Source organism: Myotis myotis, unplaced genomic scaffold (genome assembly GCF_014108235.1).
Source record: "Myotis myotis isolate mMyoMyo1 unplaced genomic scaffold, mMyoMyo1.p scaffold_m19_p_6, whole genome shotgun sequence".
In the NCBI taxonomy this organism is placed as follows: domain Eukaryota; kingdom Metazoa; phylum Chordata; class Mammalia; order Chiroptera; family Vespertilionidae; genus Myotis; species Myotis myotis.
In genome coordinates, this window is record NW_023416368.1 from 77,213,833 (window position 1) to 77,232,543 (window position 18,711).

General features: G+C 45.8%; 1 protein-coding gene across 7 annotated transcripts in view; it reads right to left on the bottom strand.

Annotated features, from left to right (window-relative positions):
* PTK2B (protein tyrosine kinase 2 beta) overlaps window positions 1-18,711 on the bottom strand; it is a 124,966-nt gene that overhangs the window by 35,751 nt on the left and 70,504 nt on the right. For 6 of the 7 annotated variants that reach the window (XM_036315072.1, XM_036315070.1, XM_036315069.1 and 3 more), the window contains exon 2: window positions 13,898-14,138. In XM_036315072.1, coding sequence (XP_036170965.1) covers window positions 13,898-14,101 — 204 coding nt within the window. In that variant the 5' untranslated portion in view covers window positions 14,102-14,138. Of the gene's footprint in view, window positions 1-13,897; window positions 14,139-18,711 lie in introns of those variants that run through there. The other variant, XM_036315073.1, reaches the window with a different exon arrangement.

Below are 18,711 nucleotides of genomic sequence, written 5' to 3' on the forward strand. Positions count from 1 at the left end.
TCTAAAAATCAATAAAATACCTAATTTTTTTTATTCTTGAGCTTATAAAATATATTTCACGTTAGTGGATGAGTTTTTAGAAATATCATAACTGAGACCTCCTGCCTCCCACCTTCCATTAGAATTGGCCTCACCTTTACTAATGTCACACCTCTTACTGGGGGCAGCCGGCATCCAGTGCCTGGTCACCAATTCAGGGATGTAAAGGCCCTGTTCATTCATCCCAATTTAGGACAGCTCTGCTGGGCCATCCCAGCTTCAGAGCATCACAGCCCAACTTCTCCCTCTGCCCATCCTGCGTCCCTCACTCCCCCAGGTGAGTTTCACCAGAGCATTCATAACACGCTTCATACATGCAAACAGGTCTCCTTTCCTGGGACCCGATCTGAGGCACAGGCCTTCAAATTGCTTTCAGGCTTAATTTAACTCCTTACTTTTTGCTATGAAGTCAAAATGCTCCTCTTCTTAGAAATGATTGAATTTAAAATTTTAATGAATCAAAGCCTTCATTTCAAAAAGTCCTGCCTGCATTCTATTTTAAAAGGTGTTACGTGGAGATTGAGGGCATTTTCGAACAGGTGACTTTTTGTCAAAAATCCTCATTGGTTCCTCACTTTCTCCATGCTAGGGTAAGATCCAAACTCTTTGGCATGAGGCATAAAGGCCCTTTGGAAGTTTCCTCCACGTGCTCTTTCCAGTCTCAGCTCCCACTCGCATCCACGCTGTGCTCTAAGTTCCAGCCTCCCAGAATTCCTCTTTCTCATCCAAGCACAGCGTGCTCTTCAGGCCTGGAGGACCCCTGGCTCCCTGCTCCCTCCTGTCCTCTCATCCAGGTGAGCTTCCAGTTATCCTTTAAAACCCAATCAGCACTGTGAGGTCCTCTGGGAAGCCCTCCCTGACTCACCTTAAAGGGTTTGTTTCCTCCTCAGAATACCCAAAGACCTTTGCACACACATCTAGTAAGATACCATTTTTAAACTGATTTTTAGAGAGAGAGAAAGGGAGAGGGATAGAGAGATAGAAATATCTATGAAAGAGAAACATCATTGATCAGCTGCCTTCTTCACGCCCCACATCGGGGATCAAGCCTGCAACCCAAGCATATGCCCTGACTGGGAATAGAACCATGACCTCTTGGTTCCTGGGCCAATGCTCAACCAATGAGCCACACCAGCCAGGCTAGTAGAAAAAAAGACATGTTGAAGTCCTAATAGCCAGGATCTTACAATGTGACCATATTTGGAAATATGGTCTTTACAGACTAATCAAATTACAATGAGGTCATTGGAGTAGTTCCAATCCAATATGACTGACGTCCTTATAAAAAGGGGACAATTGAACATAGAGGGAGACATGCACACAGAAGAATGTCAGGGAAAAATAGAGGATTTGAGTACTGTGTCTACAAACCAAGGACTGCTGAAGATTGCCAGCAAGCCACCAGCAGCTCGTAAGAGGTAAGGAAGTATCCTGCTCTTAAGGCAGCGGTTCTCAACCTGTGGGCCGTGACCCCTTTGGCGGTCGAACAACCCTTTCACAGGGGTTGCCTAAGACCATCCTGCATATCAGATATTTACATTACGATTCATAACAGTAGCAACATTACAGTTATGAAGTAGCAACAAAACTAACTTTATGGTTGGGTCACAACATGAGGAACTGTATTTAAACTCTTTGAGGAAATGAATAGTGGCCAGCTCCCTGCATCACAAACTGGGGTTTTGAAGGATAGTGAACTACCATCCAAAATGTTCAAGAGATCAGGAGTATGGTGATTGACACCACCACAGGCTTCGGAGTCTACAGGACCTGGGCACCTGACCTCCATTTCCCCATCTGTAAAATGGGGAAAACACCCTTTCAGTCATGGGATTATGGGTGGGATTAGATAACATGTGGTAAATAAAAAGAGCAGATATTAAATTACAAGCATGTGACACTGGCCCCCTCCACCTTCTAAGGCGATTTCCGTGCATCACTCAACTCTTGGACGTCTTGTTTCTATTATAATAAACGGGATCTATAGGATAGGAAATCGTATACAAAGTATGGCAGTGATAGAAGCAGAAAAAAGCTATTTCAGAATGAAATATATCAAAATGTGAACAGTGTTGTCTTGGGTTAGTGCAATTATGTACATGTAGATTTTTATTCTCCCAGGTTTCCTGTGTTTGAACTTTTGTATATAATGTAATAGTTAGGAGAATGGCCTCAGAGTCCGAAACTGTTTCATCTCTGATGTGCTTTGTGACTTTGGGCAAATTAACTTCTCTGATTGGTCATTTGTAAAATGTAAAAATATTCCTCTTTCATAGGGTTCTTTTGATGATTAAATGAGATGATGATACCAGTTAGGAACTTAGCACAGGGCTCTGCACAGAGTAGTGCTAAAAAAAATGTATTATTATTATTATCGAATGAACATGTATTCACTTTATATATTGTTGGATTTGATCTGCTCATATTTTGTTAAGGATTTTTGCACATATGTTCATGAGCAATATTGGTCTGTAGTATACTGCGCATATATTCATTTTATAATTGTAAAAAATCTCTTCAAAAATAAATGTTTAAGTTTAGCTATGATAAGCTTGGTTTCACAGATTAGGCATGAAAAATTCATAGTGAAATAATAGGAGCAGACATCATCTTCCAACTGAGACAAATGCCATAGCTTATGCCTACGTGCTTGGCTCATGTGCTAGCAAGTGAGGACGTCACATCCTCCTGATAAGCTCAGTTTTTAAGAGGTGAATAAGATCCCTGAAAAATATACAACTCTAAAATAAAAATGCTGACTAGACAGTAAATGTCACAGGTCCAGAGATCAAAAGAATAGCCGAAATTCACCCAGGTCTTGATGAAAGCTAAGTTGAACAGATATTTTGCCTTCTAGAGACTAGAAGATCAGATGTAAAAGCAGGCCTTACTGGCATAGCCCCAAAAATAAAATCTAGCCCTGGCTGGTGTTGGTCCCTGGTTAGAGTGTCAGCCCATGCACCAAAGGGTTCAATTTCAGGTCAAGGGCACAAACGTGGGTTGCAGGTTCAGTCCCCAGCCCTGGGCATGGCACATGTGGGAGGCAACCAATCGATGTGTCTCTCTCACATCAATGTTTCTCTCTCCCCCTCTTCCCTTTCACTCTCTCTAAAGATCAATGGAAAAAATATCCATTGGTGAGGATTAACAAAAATAATAATATTAATTAAAAATAAAATCTACAACTATATAGATACTCAAATGTTCAAATGTTTATTAAGCTCATAAAACTTAAACTGGAATTTTAGAGCCTTAAGTAAATTTAGAGATCACTTAAATTGACTGTTTTTAGCCGAAACCGGTTTGGCTCAGTGGATAGAGCGTCGGCCTGCGGACTGAAAGGTCCCAGGTTCGATTCTGGTCAAGGGCATGTACCTGGGTTGCGGGCACATCCCCAGTAGGAGATGTGCAGAAGGCAGCTGATCGATGTTTCTTTCTCATCGATGTTTCTAGCTCTCTATCTCTCTCCCTTCCTCTCTGTAAAAAAATCAATAAAAATATATTTTAAAAAAGTATTTAAAAAAAATTGACTGTTTTTAAACAAAGAAACGGAGACCTAAGGAGGTCAGGTGACTTACTCAAGAACATACAAGGAATTCTATTTTAAACCAGCTGAAATTCTATTAACCCTCCTATACTTTATCACTTATTATTGCTAATCTTCCCTCTGGTTAACTTCCTACTTGGTCTTTATATCAAGTGATGTAGGAGATTACTCATCTCATTTGAGTGCTCTCTAGGCATCAGTTCATTCATTCATTCTACAAATATCTCCTGCATATCTCCTGGGTTAGGCTCTATGTAGGCATTGGGGATACAGTGGTGAATAAGACAGGAGGCCACTTCTGCTTTGAGACAGACAAGTGCTAGAATGATGACAATGGGAGTGCTATGGCACCACCTCCAACCACGCAATGCCCATCTACAGACTTTCTCTTCCCTTCGGCCCATCCAGCCCTCTTCTGTCACCCTTTCATAGATCCTTCCAGACTCACTACCTTGAGAGTTCTCAGACTCAAAAACAATGACCTTATACTCTGGAGCTCTCCACCATCCAGGATTGTTGATAATCCTTTCCCAGAGAGCGTGAGCCAGCTGGGTGTCCCGCAGGCAGAGGTGGGGCAGCAACGGGTCCCAGCACCCCTGAGATTCTGATTCAGTGAATTTGGGATGGGATTGCCAAGTAACTGGTATTTGAAAAACTCTTCCGTGACCCAGACCATCTGCCTCATCTGGGAACCCGGATGTAGCAGTTACAGAAACCCACCTGCCTGCCCTATTCACAGCATCTCTGGGGCAGTTGCTGCCACAGACCCGGGCAGGCACCCCCAGAACATACCAGGTCATTCAGAAACTCTTTCTCCTCCACTGGAATTTGCACTTGAGATATGGAATTCTAGCCAGCCTCGGTTGGCTTTATAACTAGAATCTAGCCATCGATTCATTCATGCATCATTAAATAATTACCCATTAATCAATTCCACAGATTGAGGAAACAAAAGCAAATTCCTTCTCTTATGGTGCTTATTTTCTATTAGGGGGTGGGTTAAACAGTAAAAAAAAAACACACACAAACGAAAAAAAAACAACAAAAAAAAACCCCCATAATATTCAGGTTCAGATAAGTGCTAAGAAGACACACAAAGAAGATCAAGGCACCGGAATGACAGGGGTTGCTATTTTACATGAGGTGGCCAGCAAAGACCTCTCTGAGAAGGTGGCATTTGTATAGATCCCCAGAGGAAGAAAGGAGAAGAGAAGTGACCTTGTAGGGAAAGAGTCGTCCAGGCAAAGGGATCAGAGAGCATAGAAGCCCCAAGGTAGGCATTTGGGAGGCCGCAGTGTGCTTGGTGCATTTAAGCAGCTGTGAAGAGGCCAGTGGGGCTGGGGCGGAGAGGGCATGAAGGGAAGTGAGGGGAGAAAGCTAGGCCAGGCTTGTTTTCTGTAAAGGGCCGGGTAGAAATACTTTAGGCGTTGTGGGCCATATGGCTTATGTCACAACTACCCAGCTCTGCTGTTGTAGCTCAATAGCAGGCCTAGACAATATGTAAACAAGTGAGTATGGCTGTGTTCCAATAAAACTTTATTGACAACAACAGGTGATGGGCCATATTTGGCCTGCAGGCCATTGCTTGTTGACCTCTGTTGTAGACCGAAGTAAGGACTTTGGATTTTATTTTGAGTGAGACAGGACCATTGGAGAGTTTAAAGTAAAGCAGTGATGTGATCTAAGCTATACCTCAAATATATCCCTCTAACTGACCTGTGTTTTGAAAATCACCATAGCTGCTACCTGTAGAATGAACCACAGGGGGATAAGGGGAGAAGCAGTTGGGAAGCGATAGGTAAGAGATGCTAATGGCCTGGACCAGGGTTGAGGCCATGGAGATGGTAAGAAGAAAGTGGTTAGAATCCAGCCAGATATGTTTTGATGGCAGGGTTGACAGGATTTCCTGATGGATTGAATACAGAATGTGAGAGAAAAAGAATCCAAGAATGACTCTGAGGTCTGTACCCTAAGACACAATTCACTGAGAGAACAGAGATGGTAAGAATGGCCTGGCAACTGAGAATCCCGAGCAGCAGTGGGGAAAAGCGACTTTCATCAGCCTGTGCTCTGTGGTCATTTCCCAGTAGAGTCTTGAGCTTCAGTGTGGGTGTACAAAGGTGTGCAAATTGCTTGCTCATCTGCATACTGTATACACAGGTCTGTCTACAGCTGAATGAGGGTACCAGCGACACACACTGATCCTGATGGCTGAGGTGGGCTGAATAGTGGAACCTAAAAGATATGCCCATGCCCTAACCCAGGGGTAGGGAATTTGTTTCTGCCAAGGGCCATTTGGGTATTTAAGACATCATTCACGGGCCATACAAAATTATGAGCTTAAAAATTAGCCTGCTATATTTAGTCAAACATTTAATTAATTCATCCCTAATACCTTGACAGGGCCAGACCAAATGATTTTGCAGGCCTTAGATGGCCCACGGGCCAGACGTTCCCACCCCTGCCTTAACCCATGGAACCTGTGATGTGAACTCATTAGGAAAAAGTCTTTGCAAATGTAATTACGTTAAAGATCTCAAGATGAGATCATTCTGGACTGTCTGGGTGGCTCCTAAATCCAATGACGTGTCCTTATGAAAGACACACAGAGAGAAGAGGAGAGGGGATGTGAAGACAGAGGCAGCCATAAACCAAGGAAGCAGGAGCCACTGGCAGCTGGAGGAGGCAAAGGGGATTCCTCCCATGGAGCCTTTGGAGGTGGCACAGTCCTGCCGACCTCTCAAGATTGGGCTTCCAGCATCCAGAACTGTGAGAGAATGTGTTCCTGTTGTTTTAGGCCACCCGTTTGTTGGTCATTTGTTTCCTCATCCCTCGGAACCAAGTATAATAGCTAGACAAGTTCTGCGTTCTCAACACACCTAAGGGATAATTTTTTTAAAGTGATGGATGAACAAAATAGTAAAAGTTAGCATCACTAATCCCACTCTGAAAGCATTCATGTTGATGTGATAAAAGACTCTATCTAACCAGAACATTCAGCAAGGCAACTGCCAGACTAAAAATAGAAATGTAAGCACGGGCACCTGACTGCTAATTTGTCGATGTAATGAATGCGGTCATACAGACAAAGAGAGGCCCGGAACTCTGCGTGTGTGTGCCTCGGGCCCCCATCTGCAGACGTCTGTGGGTAAGTGCGCTGGCCTGTGAGCACACACAGGAAACGGGGAGGGGGTGCAGCACGGAGACGGTCCTTGCGAATGCACCTCTTTTTGTATCACTGCGAGTGTCTCTGTGGTATCAGTTTGTGGTTTCCTGGCTGAACGCTTTCTTCTCAGATTTTCAGAGACTATTCTCACATATGGGGGGCTGGCCTGGGCTGGCTTCACTTATTCTCTTTAGGGTGACCTTTCTTTTAGAAACGGTAACTTCCCAGGACAGGGAATCATGCCTTCCTCCCCTCTGGCACCTCAACCTAGTGGTCTTACTCCTAGTGGCATCTGCAGGAGGGCAGCAGGTTTGTTCTGGAAACACAGAACCTGAGCAGATGCACTGTGGGCTGGAGGCTGCTCTTCTGACCACAAGGAGCGGTTGGCTGGGTATCTTAGCTCCAGCTGCTATAACACAATACCAGAGACTGGGTGGCCTAAATGACAAGCATTTATTTCTCATCGTTCTAGAGGCTGTGAGGTCCCACCCCAAGGTGCTGGCAGATTTGGCTTTTGGTGAGGGCTCTCTTCTCATTTGCAGATGGCAGCCTCCTTGCTGTGTCCTCACATGGTGGGGAGAGCGCTCTCGTCTCTTCACCTTCTTTCAAGGACACTAATCCCATCATGGGAGCCCTCATGGCCTCATCCAAACCTAATCACCTCCCACAGCCCACCTCCTAATACCATCACACTGGGGCTTCCACATAGGAATTGGGGGTGGGAGACACAAACATCCAGCCCATCACACCCCGTGTCTGGTTAAGGGATATATTTAAACAATAAACTAAATGGGATGATTTTCTAATGAGTATAGGGCAGAATGGGCCACAATATCTGAAATCTGCTTCTCTGGGAATGATCTGGAATGTGTTGTGTGACCTGGATTTACTAGGGAGGGCAGTGAGTACAAGTGTGCAGAACAGGCTACATTTGGGACTGGACTCTGCCCTCCTTACACATCAGGCAAGTGACACGCACCAGATACCCCTGCAGCCTGGGAGCCTTGTTTTGAGGGGAGGGGACACAACTGGACCTGGCGGAAAGGGCACGGGATGTCTCAGTCATCCCCTCCCGGGAATGTAAATGGATTCTGAGCAGGGTGATGCTTCAAGACAAAATGAGGGTGAATGTGGCTTTCCAGCATGAAAGAGGCTGGCTGAGGAACAGGGTCTTGGATGTGGGGGTCTTGCCTGCACCCTGGGAACCACACCATATCACAGACAAGTGCCTGCTTTTCTGCTTAAGATCCTCCTTGTGTGACACAGATGATCCGATGATGGACAGAGATGGGCCCCTGCAGAGAGTGGGTCAGCTGGAGTTAGCCAGAGAGAGAAAACACCATGAGCCAGCAAGTCAGTGTGAGGCAGAGAAAGGAGCAAATACGGCGCTTAGAAGTAGGTGACCATATCATTTATCCCCAGAATCATGATGCTCTTGAGATTGGCAGGGGCGCTGTTAACAGTCATCCCTAGACAGTGTGTGTAAGCTAAGACTGTCCGAGACAAACCAGGACACATGGTCAACCTATCCACCACACCCTAGAAGAGAGTAAGTGAAGAGGAAAGAGAAAGGAGAAGAGTGTGGGTAGACAGCAGGGGGGTGGAGAGAGAGAGAGTATGAAAGAGAGGCTGTAAGAGTCAGAGAGATGCCCTGTGTGGGCATGTCTGGGTGGCACTCCGCTGGTTGTTTACAAAGTGTTATCTTAACCCCTTTCCCAGACAAGCAAAGTAGCATGTGAGAGAAATATATAGTGCTAGAAGCCTCCACTTGCTACAGAGATGCTGAGCTCCCAAACAAACACAATTTCCCATGAATATCAAACAAAAGGGGAAATGAAAAATCAAGAAGAGACAGATTTAGCACATTGCTTAATTCTCTTCAACACCTGTCCTAAGGACGAGGGCCAGCACTTATTCACCCAGCTTTTAACAACACAGAGAAAGCATCATGAGGCTATTGTATTTGCATAGAAAAAAAATGGAGAATAAAAGAAACACATGAATTCAGCAAGTATGCACGGAGTAACTATGATTTGGAAATGTGCTACCAATGGACCATGCCAAGGTGGTTCTTGATTGCTTCTATTTCATCAGACACAGCGAGATGGGGGTGCCGGAACTTCATATGGAAGGACACGTGCTTGGCGAGCTTGAAAGGGCTGGCAGCGTTTTGAGCATGGGGAGATGGTGAAAGAAGATATGTAGCTGAAAGTAGAAAGTTCCGTCAAAGAACAAAGCCCAGCTAGGGAAGGAAAGCGCAAGAAGAGGGCAGGAAGCAGGGGTGGGAGGGGCCACTCTAGGAGGAGAGCCTCAGGCAGGGAAGCTGGGTATGGACCTCTAGGCCTGGATGCAGCGTCCACAATTAGCCCTTGAATAGCAAAGCTATTCCTCGACTTTGGGCCGAGCTCTTCTGTACTCTCTCCTCTCACAGAACCTCTTTCTTCCTGTCAGAGTACTTGCCTCCACTTGTTGTAAAGGTTCATTCATCAGTGTGAGTCACTGTCAGGCTCACCTTTGGCCTGGACGCTCCATGAAAGCAGGGAATGCGTCTGTGTTTGGGGGTATGTCATAACAAGCATGGTGCCGGTACATGGGGCACTCAACACATACTTGTGAAATGAATGATGATATTATTCAGGACTCTCATAAATGATCTCACCCACAGCCATGGCTTCAACCACTCTGCAGAGTCTGACAACACTCAAATGCCTATCTCTAGCCCGTTCTTTCCTCAAGAATCATGTATCAAAGAGTCTACTCAGCATTTTCACATGAAAATGAGCATCTCAATTGCTCTGACAGGTCCAAAACTGAACTTGTGAACGCCCCACTCCCCAGTTAGTTTCTCCTCAAGTGTTTTTCATTTTAGGAAGTGGGGCCCTGTCCACCTGTACCAGGGCTTCCAGTCTTGACACCTTCTTCTTCATTCCTGTATCTCTTGTCCATCAGCAAAACCTTTCATTTCCACCTCCTGAATTATCTGCATTACAATTACTTCTCTCCATACACCATGGTGGTTAAGAGTGCAAACTCTGGAGGTGGGTTGACTGGCTTTGAAAATAGGTCCTACCACTTAACTAGCAACTTGCTTAACTCCTCTGGACCTTACTTCCTTGCATACAAAATGGAGATAATAATAACAGTATGTGCTTCATAGGGGTTTTTTGAGAAGTCAGTAGGATAATGCATAAGCTGTGCTTTCAAAAGTGCTAGCTGCTATCATCACCACCATCACCTTGACCTTTGGCAGCAGCATTACCATCACCACCATCATCATCACCATCATCATCATCACCATGGCTACATCCCAATCTAAGATACCACCATCTGAATTACTGCAATACCACCTAACATCTCCCCACATCCATTCTTGCCTTCTTCCAATCTATTTGCCACTATGTGACCCAAGTGATCTTTTAAAAATGCAATCTGGCATCATTCATACGCTTAAACGATATCAGTGACTTCCTACAAGAGATGGGGTAAAATCCAAAATCGTGAATGTGGGTTAAATAGCCAATCTTGGCCATTCTTTAGCCTCAGACCTGCCCTGTGCCTTACCACTTCAGGAGCTTCTGCTGGTAAAACTCTGAAATGTTGCTTATACTCATTATCTCTCTGACTGCACAATGCCTTCTGCCCCCATCTCTCCACTGAAGATGTCTAGCAAAAAGTCATTATTGCACTTCTTACTGAGTCGAATAAACCTATTTTTAGCCTTATCTGATTTGACCTTTCTGAGTGTCTGACACTATTTACCACTCTTTCCTCAAATTTTCTTCTACTTTAGTCTCCCCTGCCTGTTCTTTTGTTTATTTTTATCTTTCTCTGGATGATTTATCTTTTTCCTTCACCTGCTCTTCCTTCTCTACCAGCCTCTAAGAAGTGATTTCCCAAGGTTTCCTCATTGAAACTCTTTTTCTCTTCCTCTACTCATTCTCTGTGGGTGATTCTATCCATTCACATGGTATCCGTTGCTTACTGACTCTTGAATCTTCAACTGTAGGTCCTTTCTCCCTCCTGAGCTCCAGGTCCACTTTCCTCCATGAGGGTGTTTTTAATAAACACAACACATGTTAAAGCTGAAATCTCAGAACACCCTTTCTCTGTTAGCTCAATGAATGGTACCATCACCCATTCAGTTGCCCAAGCAAAAGCTTGAGTCATCCAGTCTCCTTCCTTTATCTCCCTCCCTACACCTAGGTAATCATCAAATTCTGTTGATTCTGCCTCCTTGGATGTACTCAGATTTATTGACTTGTCTGTGTTCCCAATACTACTCCCTTAGTTCAAGCCCTCCTCATTTCCCACCAGCACTGTGGCCACAGCTTCCTAACCCAATTGTCTTTCACCAACCTTTCCTCTCTCCTGCCTTTTTTGTACTGCTATCAAAGTTTAGGGAAAAGAGCTTCCTAAATGATTTTTCCAGAGAACTAGTGGCCCAACTTTTAAAAGAAGGGATTCTTAGGCCATTAAGAAATGGCTAAAGGAAACAGCCCCTCTGTGGTCCTTTCTTAGTGATCCACTATGCATATCAGCATATTTAATGCTCTGACAAGTCTTCTTGCAAAGAAATCTGTTCAGAATTGTTTAAGCAAGCATCTCTCAAACTTCTTTGACCATAAAACTCCTTTTCCAGGACACATTTCCTAATATCTTGCAGGATACTATGGACTATTCAAAACACAAATCTGATCATCTTCTCTATTTGAAAATATGACAGATAAGTGGATAAACACCAAAAGAAACTCTTGGAGATTCCTGAGCAGGGTAACTACCTAATAGCCACACGATCAATAGCTTCCAATGACCGAGCTCCTACTCTATGTAGGTGTTTCTCACTTATCATCTCTAATCCTTACAACAAGGCTACCTGTGGGCACAATCCCCAATGAGGAAACTGAAGCCAGATTGGTTGGGTCTTGGATCTAAGGCCATATAAACAATAAATAGAAAGCAGTATTTGGCTCAAGGTCTAGGTGGCTTTAAAGCCATGGCTACTTGTAATAAATAGGTGATATCTTGCCTGCAGGATTGGAAACAAGAAAAACAAGAAGGCTTGGACATAAATTCCTAGAAGGCCCCACATCTTTCTTAGTTTTCCATCTCTTTTCTCATAACCCTCGATAGTGCCCCGGGTGCTAGCCATTCTTCTTAAACTTGGGTCTCATTGCCCAGCAAGACATCAGGCAGCTCCAGGAAAGCCTCTCCCCGGCTTAAAAACTGTGTGATTCTTCCTTGTGCCTGAACAAGTCCACGTTCCTCAGCCTGATATTCCACACCCTTTCTTATCTGCCGTCAGCATTCCATTTCTGATCCTGACTTTATACACTTTTCTAAATATAAGCCATGCTCCAGCCAAACAGAACTACTCACTGTTTAGCAGCCTCTCTGGCTTTGTTCTTGCTGTTCCCGCCTCGTGGAAAGCCTTCTGCTCTCCACAGAGCTGGCTTCCAATCTGCCTATCCTTCCGGTCCCTTTGCACTAACACATTCTGGTCTGGACCATCCAGATGCTCTCTGGTTTTCAGTAGAAAGTCAGGAAGGTGCCCCCAAATTTGGAGATCAGGTTAACTTCTGGAAATTACACCAGCAGAACCCACAGTGGGTGGCATCAGCTACCTGTAAAGACGACACACCCAAAGGAAGGCTCAAGAAGGAGAGAGTTAAGGAGATATGAAAACACCTTTCTGGAAGAAGGTGTCCAGGGCTTACTCGAAGGACACAGTTGTACCTACATATCCGGAACCATGAGATGAGCAAATAAGGCCCTAATCCAATCAGTTACAGGAAACAGAGGGAGTAACCAAACCATAATCAATTGTGATAACTGGCCAAGGCAGTGACCTAATCAATTACATTCTGCTCTGGTGTGTTGAAGCATAGCATGTGCTGTAATAGATGGAAGGCAGCCAAGCAGACAGATGTGCAGAGGTTCTGTGCTGCCAGCACCAATCCGAAGAGACACTCACTGAGTTTGGGGGATGCTGACTTTTAGGACAGGGGAAGGATTGGTAAGGAGAGGATTGGAGAGGATTCATCCAGCTTTCTCAGACCTGGTTAGTTTTCCCAAAAGTCCCCTACTTCCCTTGTTCAAGGAAACAACCTTTTGAGAACCAATTCAGCTTTCTTTTGCATCAAGAGAAAGGAATATTCTGGGCAGTAAAAAGGGATGTCCTCATTGTATCTACCTCATGAGGTCATTGGGAAGATTCAGTGAGATAATGTTTGTAGAGGAATTGATCCAGGCCGTACATGGTAATTGTCCAATAAATGTAGGCATTTCAATCACTGTATTGTAACTCTGTTTCTGATGACAAGTTCCTATACGTGTGGTTGAGCTGAACTGGTTTCCTGGTCCCCAGGTGTCCTCATGACGGTGGGCACCTGGACTTGCAAAACAGATTCCGTGGCCCGGGATGAGAATGAGCCAATCAACTGAAGTATTGCCTCAGAAAGGGTCTGCCAGCATTCCCCTGTTCTAGGCCATCTCTAGTTCATTAACATCCTCTAAATGCCCCCACCAGCTCCTGATCTGAGCACCCAGCACATGTCTTGTACCATTTTTGTTCTATTTTCAATTCCATCACTTGTGTATCTCCCTAATTCAAACTCCATCAGAGTAGAAACTTTTGGAGGGTGGGGGCTCTTATATCTCTTGCAGAAACTCAAATATCATATACACTGAGTGGCCAGATTATTATGACCACTCCATCAGTACTTCATTGACACTTCCAAAAATACTGAATATTGAAAACTTCCTAAGCAAATATTCTCAAGGGTTTATTATTATTATTATTATTATTATTATTATTATTATTTGCATAACTAATTCACTTCCTTGTACTGATGGGGTGGTCATAATAATTTGGCCGCTCAGTGTATATTTAATGAGTTGAACCAAAGACCAAGTAAATGATCTGGGGTTCTAACGAAAGCTATAAAACCTGTTCCCCAGGCTACTAGTGAGGCAGGTTGCTCCTGGAGAGGAGCCTGGCTCTGCAGGCTGAGAACTTCTCCCTTGGTGCCCCCAGCGCAGGGTGGCTACCGGGGAGCCTGCTAGGCTGAAGGAGGGCCACTCAGCTGCTCTGAAGGACAGGGAGAGACAGACAAACGGACGGAGCAGGCACCGCCTGCCACACTCACCCGGATCTCGGTCTGCACAGTGCATTTAACCAGTTTGAAGTTCTTCCCCTGGTTGAAGCTGTTGCTATAGAAGCAGACCTTGAGGATCCTCACGTCTTCCTTTTCCACATCTACTGGCATCACCACCATGGGCTCTGGGGGGCCTTCCGGTCGACATAGCGTGCCCACCTTTACTCGACTCAAGGGCTGGGACACCCCAGACATCCTCTCAGACAGCAGCTAGGACCAGCACATCGCAATCCTGCGGAGACAGCAGAGAAACAGCCCTGAAGCGAGTCGTGTAGGTCCACATGCCTCACCCCCCAGGGACAGCACCCAAGGAGCTGAGACCCACGCAAACAACACCTTCTCCCAGTCCCAGAAACCTCCCTTAAAGGCACTGGGGGAAGCTGAAACACAAAGCATCCGTTTGCATAAACATCCGGGTACCATTTAAAACCCAGACCTGGAACTCCCAGGCCGTGTGCACTCTCTTCTAGAAGCCCCCTCTCCCCACTCCTTTTCTCTTCCCACACTGGATCCTAGACAAGGGGCCCACACGTTGCAAACAAAGCTGTGAGAGGAGGCGGCCACCGCATGGTTCCAAGGCACAGCTGAGCAGAAAAAGCAAAGAGGACAGTGGAAAATAGCAGGAGAGAGGCAGGGACACGGGGCGGGGGGGGGGGGGGGGGGAAGAAACAGAATTGGAGAATGGGTGGCCTGGAGGGCACTGGAACGGAGAAGGCAGGAAAGGACCCAGGAGGGTGGCCAGGCTGTCAGCTGATGGCTTTGTCTGCCTCCATCCGAAGTCACCACCAGCCTGAACTTTCTGGGCAGGAGGCTTCAGTCCCACAGGAACTCACATACAGCACATTGTTCACTGCAGGCAGGAGAGCTCAAGAGGAACAGCCCTCCAGCGGCCCAAACCGGGAGGGAGCTGGGCTGGGCCCTTAGAGGACCTACCCAGTTCTGATGACAGTGGGGTTGACACTTAAATAGACAATAAGAATCCTAGGGACCTTTAGTTCACCCTGAATCTCAGCAAAAGTGGTCCTTTGGAGCCAGCACACAACACTGTTGGGTTGAGCCCCCACTGGTCCGAAGCAGGAGTGCCGGAAGGAAACAATGGAAGTCCCAGCTGCAGATCGGTGGTATGAACCTTAGCTCTGCCTTAGGATCTCCCGCAAACGTTGTAAGAAAGCCTAAAGCCAGGCCCTATGCTCAGAGATGGCCACTGAGCTGGTGGGTGGGGAGGCCCGAAATTGGTATTTTTAAGTTTCCAAGGATTTTTCTAACATCCAGCCTGGGTTGGGAACCACTGTTCTAAACGAAGCTTTGGTCTCTTTCTGAACCCATACTTACAGAGAGATATCTCCCTTCTAACAAAAGACTGGGGGGGGGGGGACACTTAGGGGGACATTCCTAGACCAAAAGAAGTTGGGAATTGGCAATGTTAAAATACAAATGCGTGTCCAGCCGGTGTGGCTCAGTGGTTGTGGCGCTATGAACCAGGAGGTCATGGTTCGATTCCCAGTCAGGGCACATGCCCTGGTTTGCAGGCTCGGTTCCCAGTGGAGGGTGGGCAGGAGGCAGCCGGTTAATGATTCTCTCTCATCATTGATGTTTCTATCTCTCTCTCCCTCTCCCTTCCTCTCTGAAATCACTAAAAACATTTTTTTAAAGAGATGAGTACATTTGAAAATGTTACTTGAAACCTATATGATCTTATTTTTAAAAAAATACAAATGCGGAATCAGATATATTGGAAGCGGAAGTAAAATCTGTGTTCATTCATTCATACTGTACTGGGCACTAGCAAGGAAGATGCACACACACACACAATCATTCGCTTCAGAGTCATTCTTCTGAAAAAACCCACTGTGCCTTGGGAGACAGAAACAGATTCAGTGAGGACGAGGGAAGGAGCAGGGTGTGTCCCTTCCGTGGGGGCAGGCAGACAATGGGCAGAGCGCCAGCCTGAGTCCACAGGGCAACCAGAATTTGAGACAAGACAGATGGAGAAAAGAATCTTCAGTCTGTTTTATTTTAGAGACTAATATGAATATGCTAGGAGTATCCGTGCATTGTTCAACAAATATCTTCTAAGCAGACCCTGTGAGCCAGTACTCTGCTGGGTAAGGGGCCCGTGCCTAAGCTTCCCCAGACCCTCAGTAAGGACGCCAGAGAAAGTGCCTTGAGAGGAAACCCACTAGGAGTGGCGAGTGTGTGACAGGGAGGGGAAGACAGCCAAGGGAGGGTTATCGATTGAGCTACCATCACTTGGGCAACCGCAGAGTAATTCCACAGAGCTAGCTCCTCCTCCTGCCAGGAAGGGAGGGATCTGGGCATTTACACACCACTTTTTTTTTTCCTATTTATTGGGGTGACAATGGTTAATAAGAGGAAATGGGTTTCAGGTGTGCAATTCTATAATACATCATCTGTATATTGTATTGTGTGTTCACCACCCCAAGTCAAGTCCTCTTATCATCACTAATCCCCCCTATACCCTCTTCAACCTCCCCCCACCTCCTTTCTCTCTTGTAATCACCATGCTGCTGTCTGTGTCTATGAGTTGTAAGGGGTTTTGGGGAGGGGGGGTTTGTTGTTGTTTTTGCTTAATCCTTTCACCCTTCTCACCCAGCTCCCAATCCCCCTCCCCTCTGACAGCTGTCAATCCATTCTCTGTCTATGAGTCTGTTTCCATTTTGTTTGTTAGTGTATTTTGTTCATTAGATTCCACATATGAGTGAAATCATATGATATTTGTCTTTCACTGACTGGCTTATTTGGCTTAGCATCATGCTCTCCAGGCCCATCCATGCTGCCACAAAAGGTAAGATTCCCGTCTTTTTTACGGCCGAGTAGCATTCCATGGTATAAATGTACCACAGCTTTTGTATCCACTCATCTACTGATGGGCACTCGGGATGCTTCCAAATCTTGACAATTGTCAATGATGCTGCAATGAACATAGGGGTGCCAGAATGGCTGTCATCAACAAATCAACAAACAACAAGTGTTGGTGAGGATGTGGCGAAAAGGGCACCCTCATGTACTGCTGGTGGGAATGCAAACTGGTGCGGCCACTGTGGAAAGCAGTATGGAGTTACCTCAAAAAATTAAAAATGGAACTGCTTTATGACCCAGTGATTCCACTTCTGGGAAGTTATCCAAAGAAACTGAAAACACTCATTTGAAAGGATATGCACACACCACTCCTTACAGTCATCATTCCCAGTATTTCAGCCAGTTCTGCCCAAGGTCAGTGGACTCCGGAGACAAAGGAAGTCCTCAGGCACAAAGATGCAGACACTGGCGCAGAGAAGTAAGCAGGAGAATGCAGCAATGACAAGGCCCAAGGGGCTATCAGAAGGAATAATGACAGATCTGCTAGAGGATGTGAAACTGACAAAAATGTGTTGCCCCCAAAGAGCATACACTCCAGACATAGAGGTAAACAGGCACAATATACACACAGGTAAGTAAATAACCCACAGAGATTCGGGATCTGCTGTGTCTACTGAGCCAGGGGCCTCAAGACCCCTGGCTTCTGTTTGCTTAAATTAATTTCAGGTAGGGGCTTCATGAAGCAGTTTTGTGACGCAGGTATCTGGGGCAGGAAGAAAATGGAATGGCGTATGGTCTCTGTCCCCAGGGACTAGATGCTACTCATGGCAGCCAGAGGGCCTGCGTCCCAAAGGTCACATGGAAACCAGGGGCATAATCGGAGCTGTCACGTTGGCTGGTGGGACATGGACTTCGAGCTGGAGAGAACAGTATATTAGTATCCATGCCTGCAGGTTATACCACGCGGCTTCTGGGCATCCACCATGAAGAGGATGGAGGAAGTGCCTTTCAGGACACGTCCCCCTGGCCCAGGCAGCATTTTCAACCAACTGGTGCCAGTGCCAGTGAGCCGATGAGAGACCCTCGGGGGTTCCCTGAAACACCGGAGAAGAGTACAAGCGAGAACAGTTGAGTGGAAATAAGACGTCAGTGAAATTAATGAGATCTGGCCAGTGCGACCTAAGAAACTCCATTTGCACACATTATGTGCGTTGTTTTCTGAAGAGAAGAGTGGAGATGAGCCCTCTGAGAGGCAGAGCACAGGAGCGGGGACAGAGCAGGGGAGTAGAAACCGGGGCCTGGGACAGAGGCCAGGGCGAAGTCTTGGGTGGAGAGGGGGTAGACCGGGATGAGACCCCCCCCCCCCCGCCCCCAGTGCTTTTAACCCTGTGCAGCTACAGCCAACGGTACAATGAAATGTGGCCCTTATAAACTTGAGGAACCAAGACGATGTAAACATGTAACAAGGATGTGGAGCAACAGGAACTCTCATTCATTGCTGCTGCAAACTCTGGAAGATAATTGTGTGGTTTCTTACAAAACTAAGTATACTCTTACCATCCCCTCCAGCGATCATGCTCCTTGGTGTTTACCCAAAGGAGCTGAAAACTTATGTCCACACAAAATCTGCACGTGGATGTTTCTGGCAGCTTTATTCATAGTAATTGCCAAAACCTAGAAGCAACCAAGATGTCCTTCCACAGATGAAGGGATTAATAAACTGTGGTACAACCAGACAAGGGAATATAATTCAGTGCTTAAAAATATGCTTTATTAAGCCATAAGAAAGGCATGAAGAACAGTAAATGTATATTACTAAGTAAAAGAAGCCAATCTGAAAAGGCAACATACTGTATGATGCTAACTATATAACATTCTGGGAAAGGCAAATCTACGGAGACAATAAAAACATCAGTGGTTGCCAGGGTTTGGGGGAAGGAGGGATGAATAGGGAAAGCACAGAATTTTCTAGGCAATGAAAACAC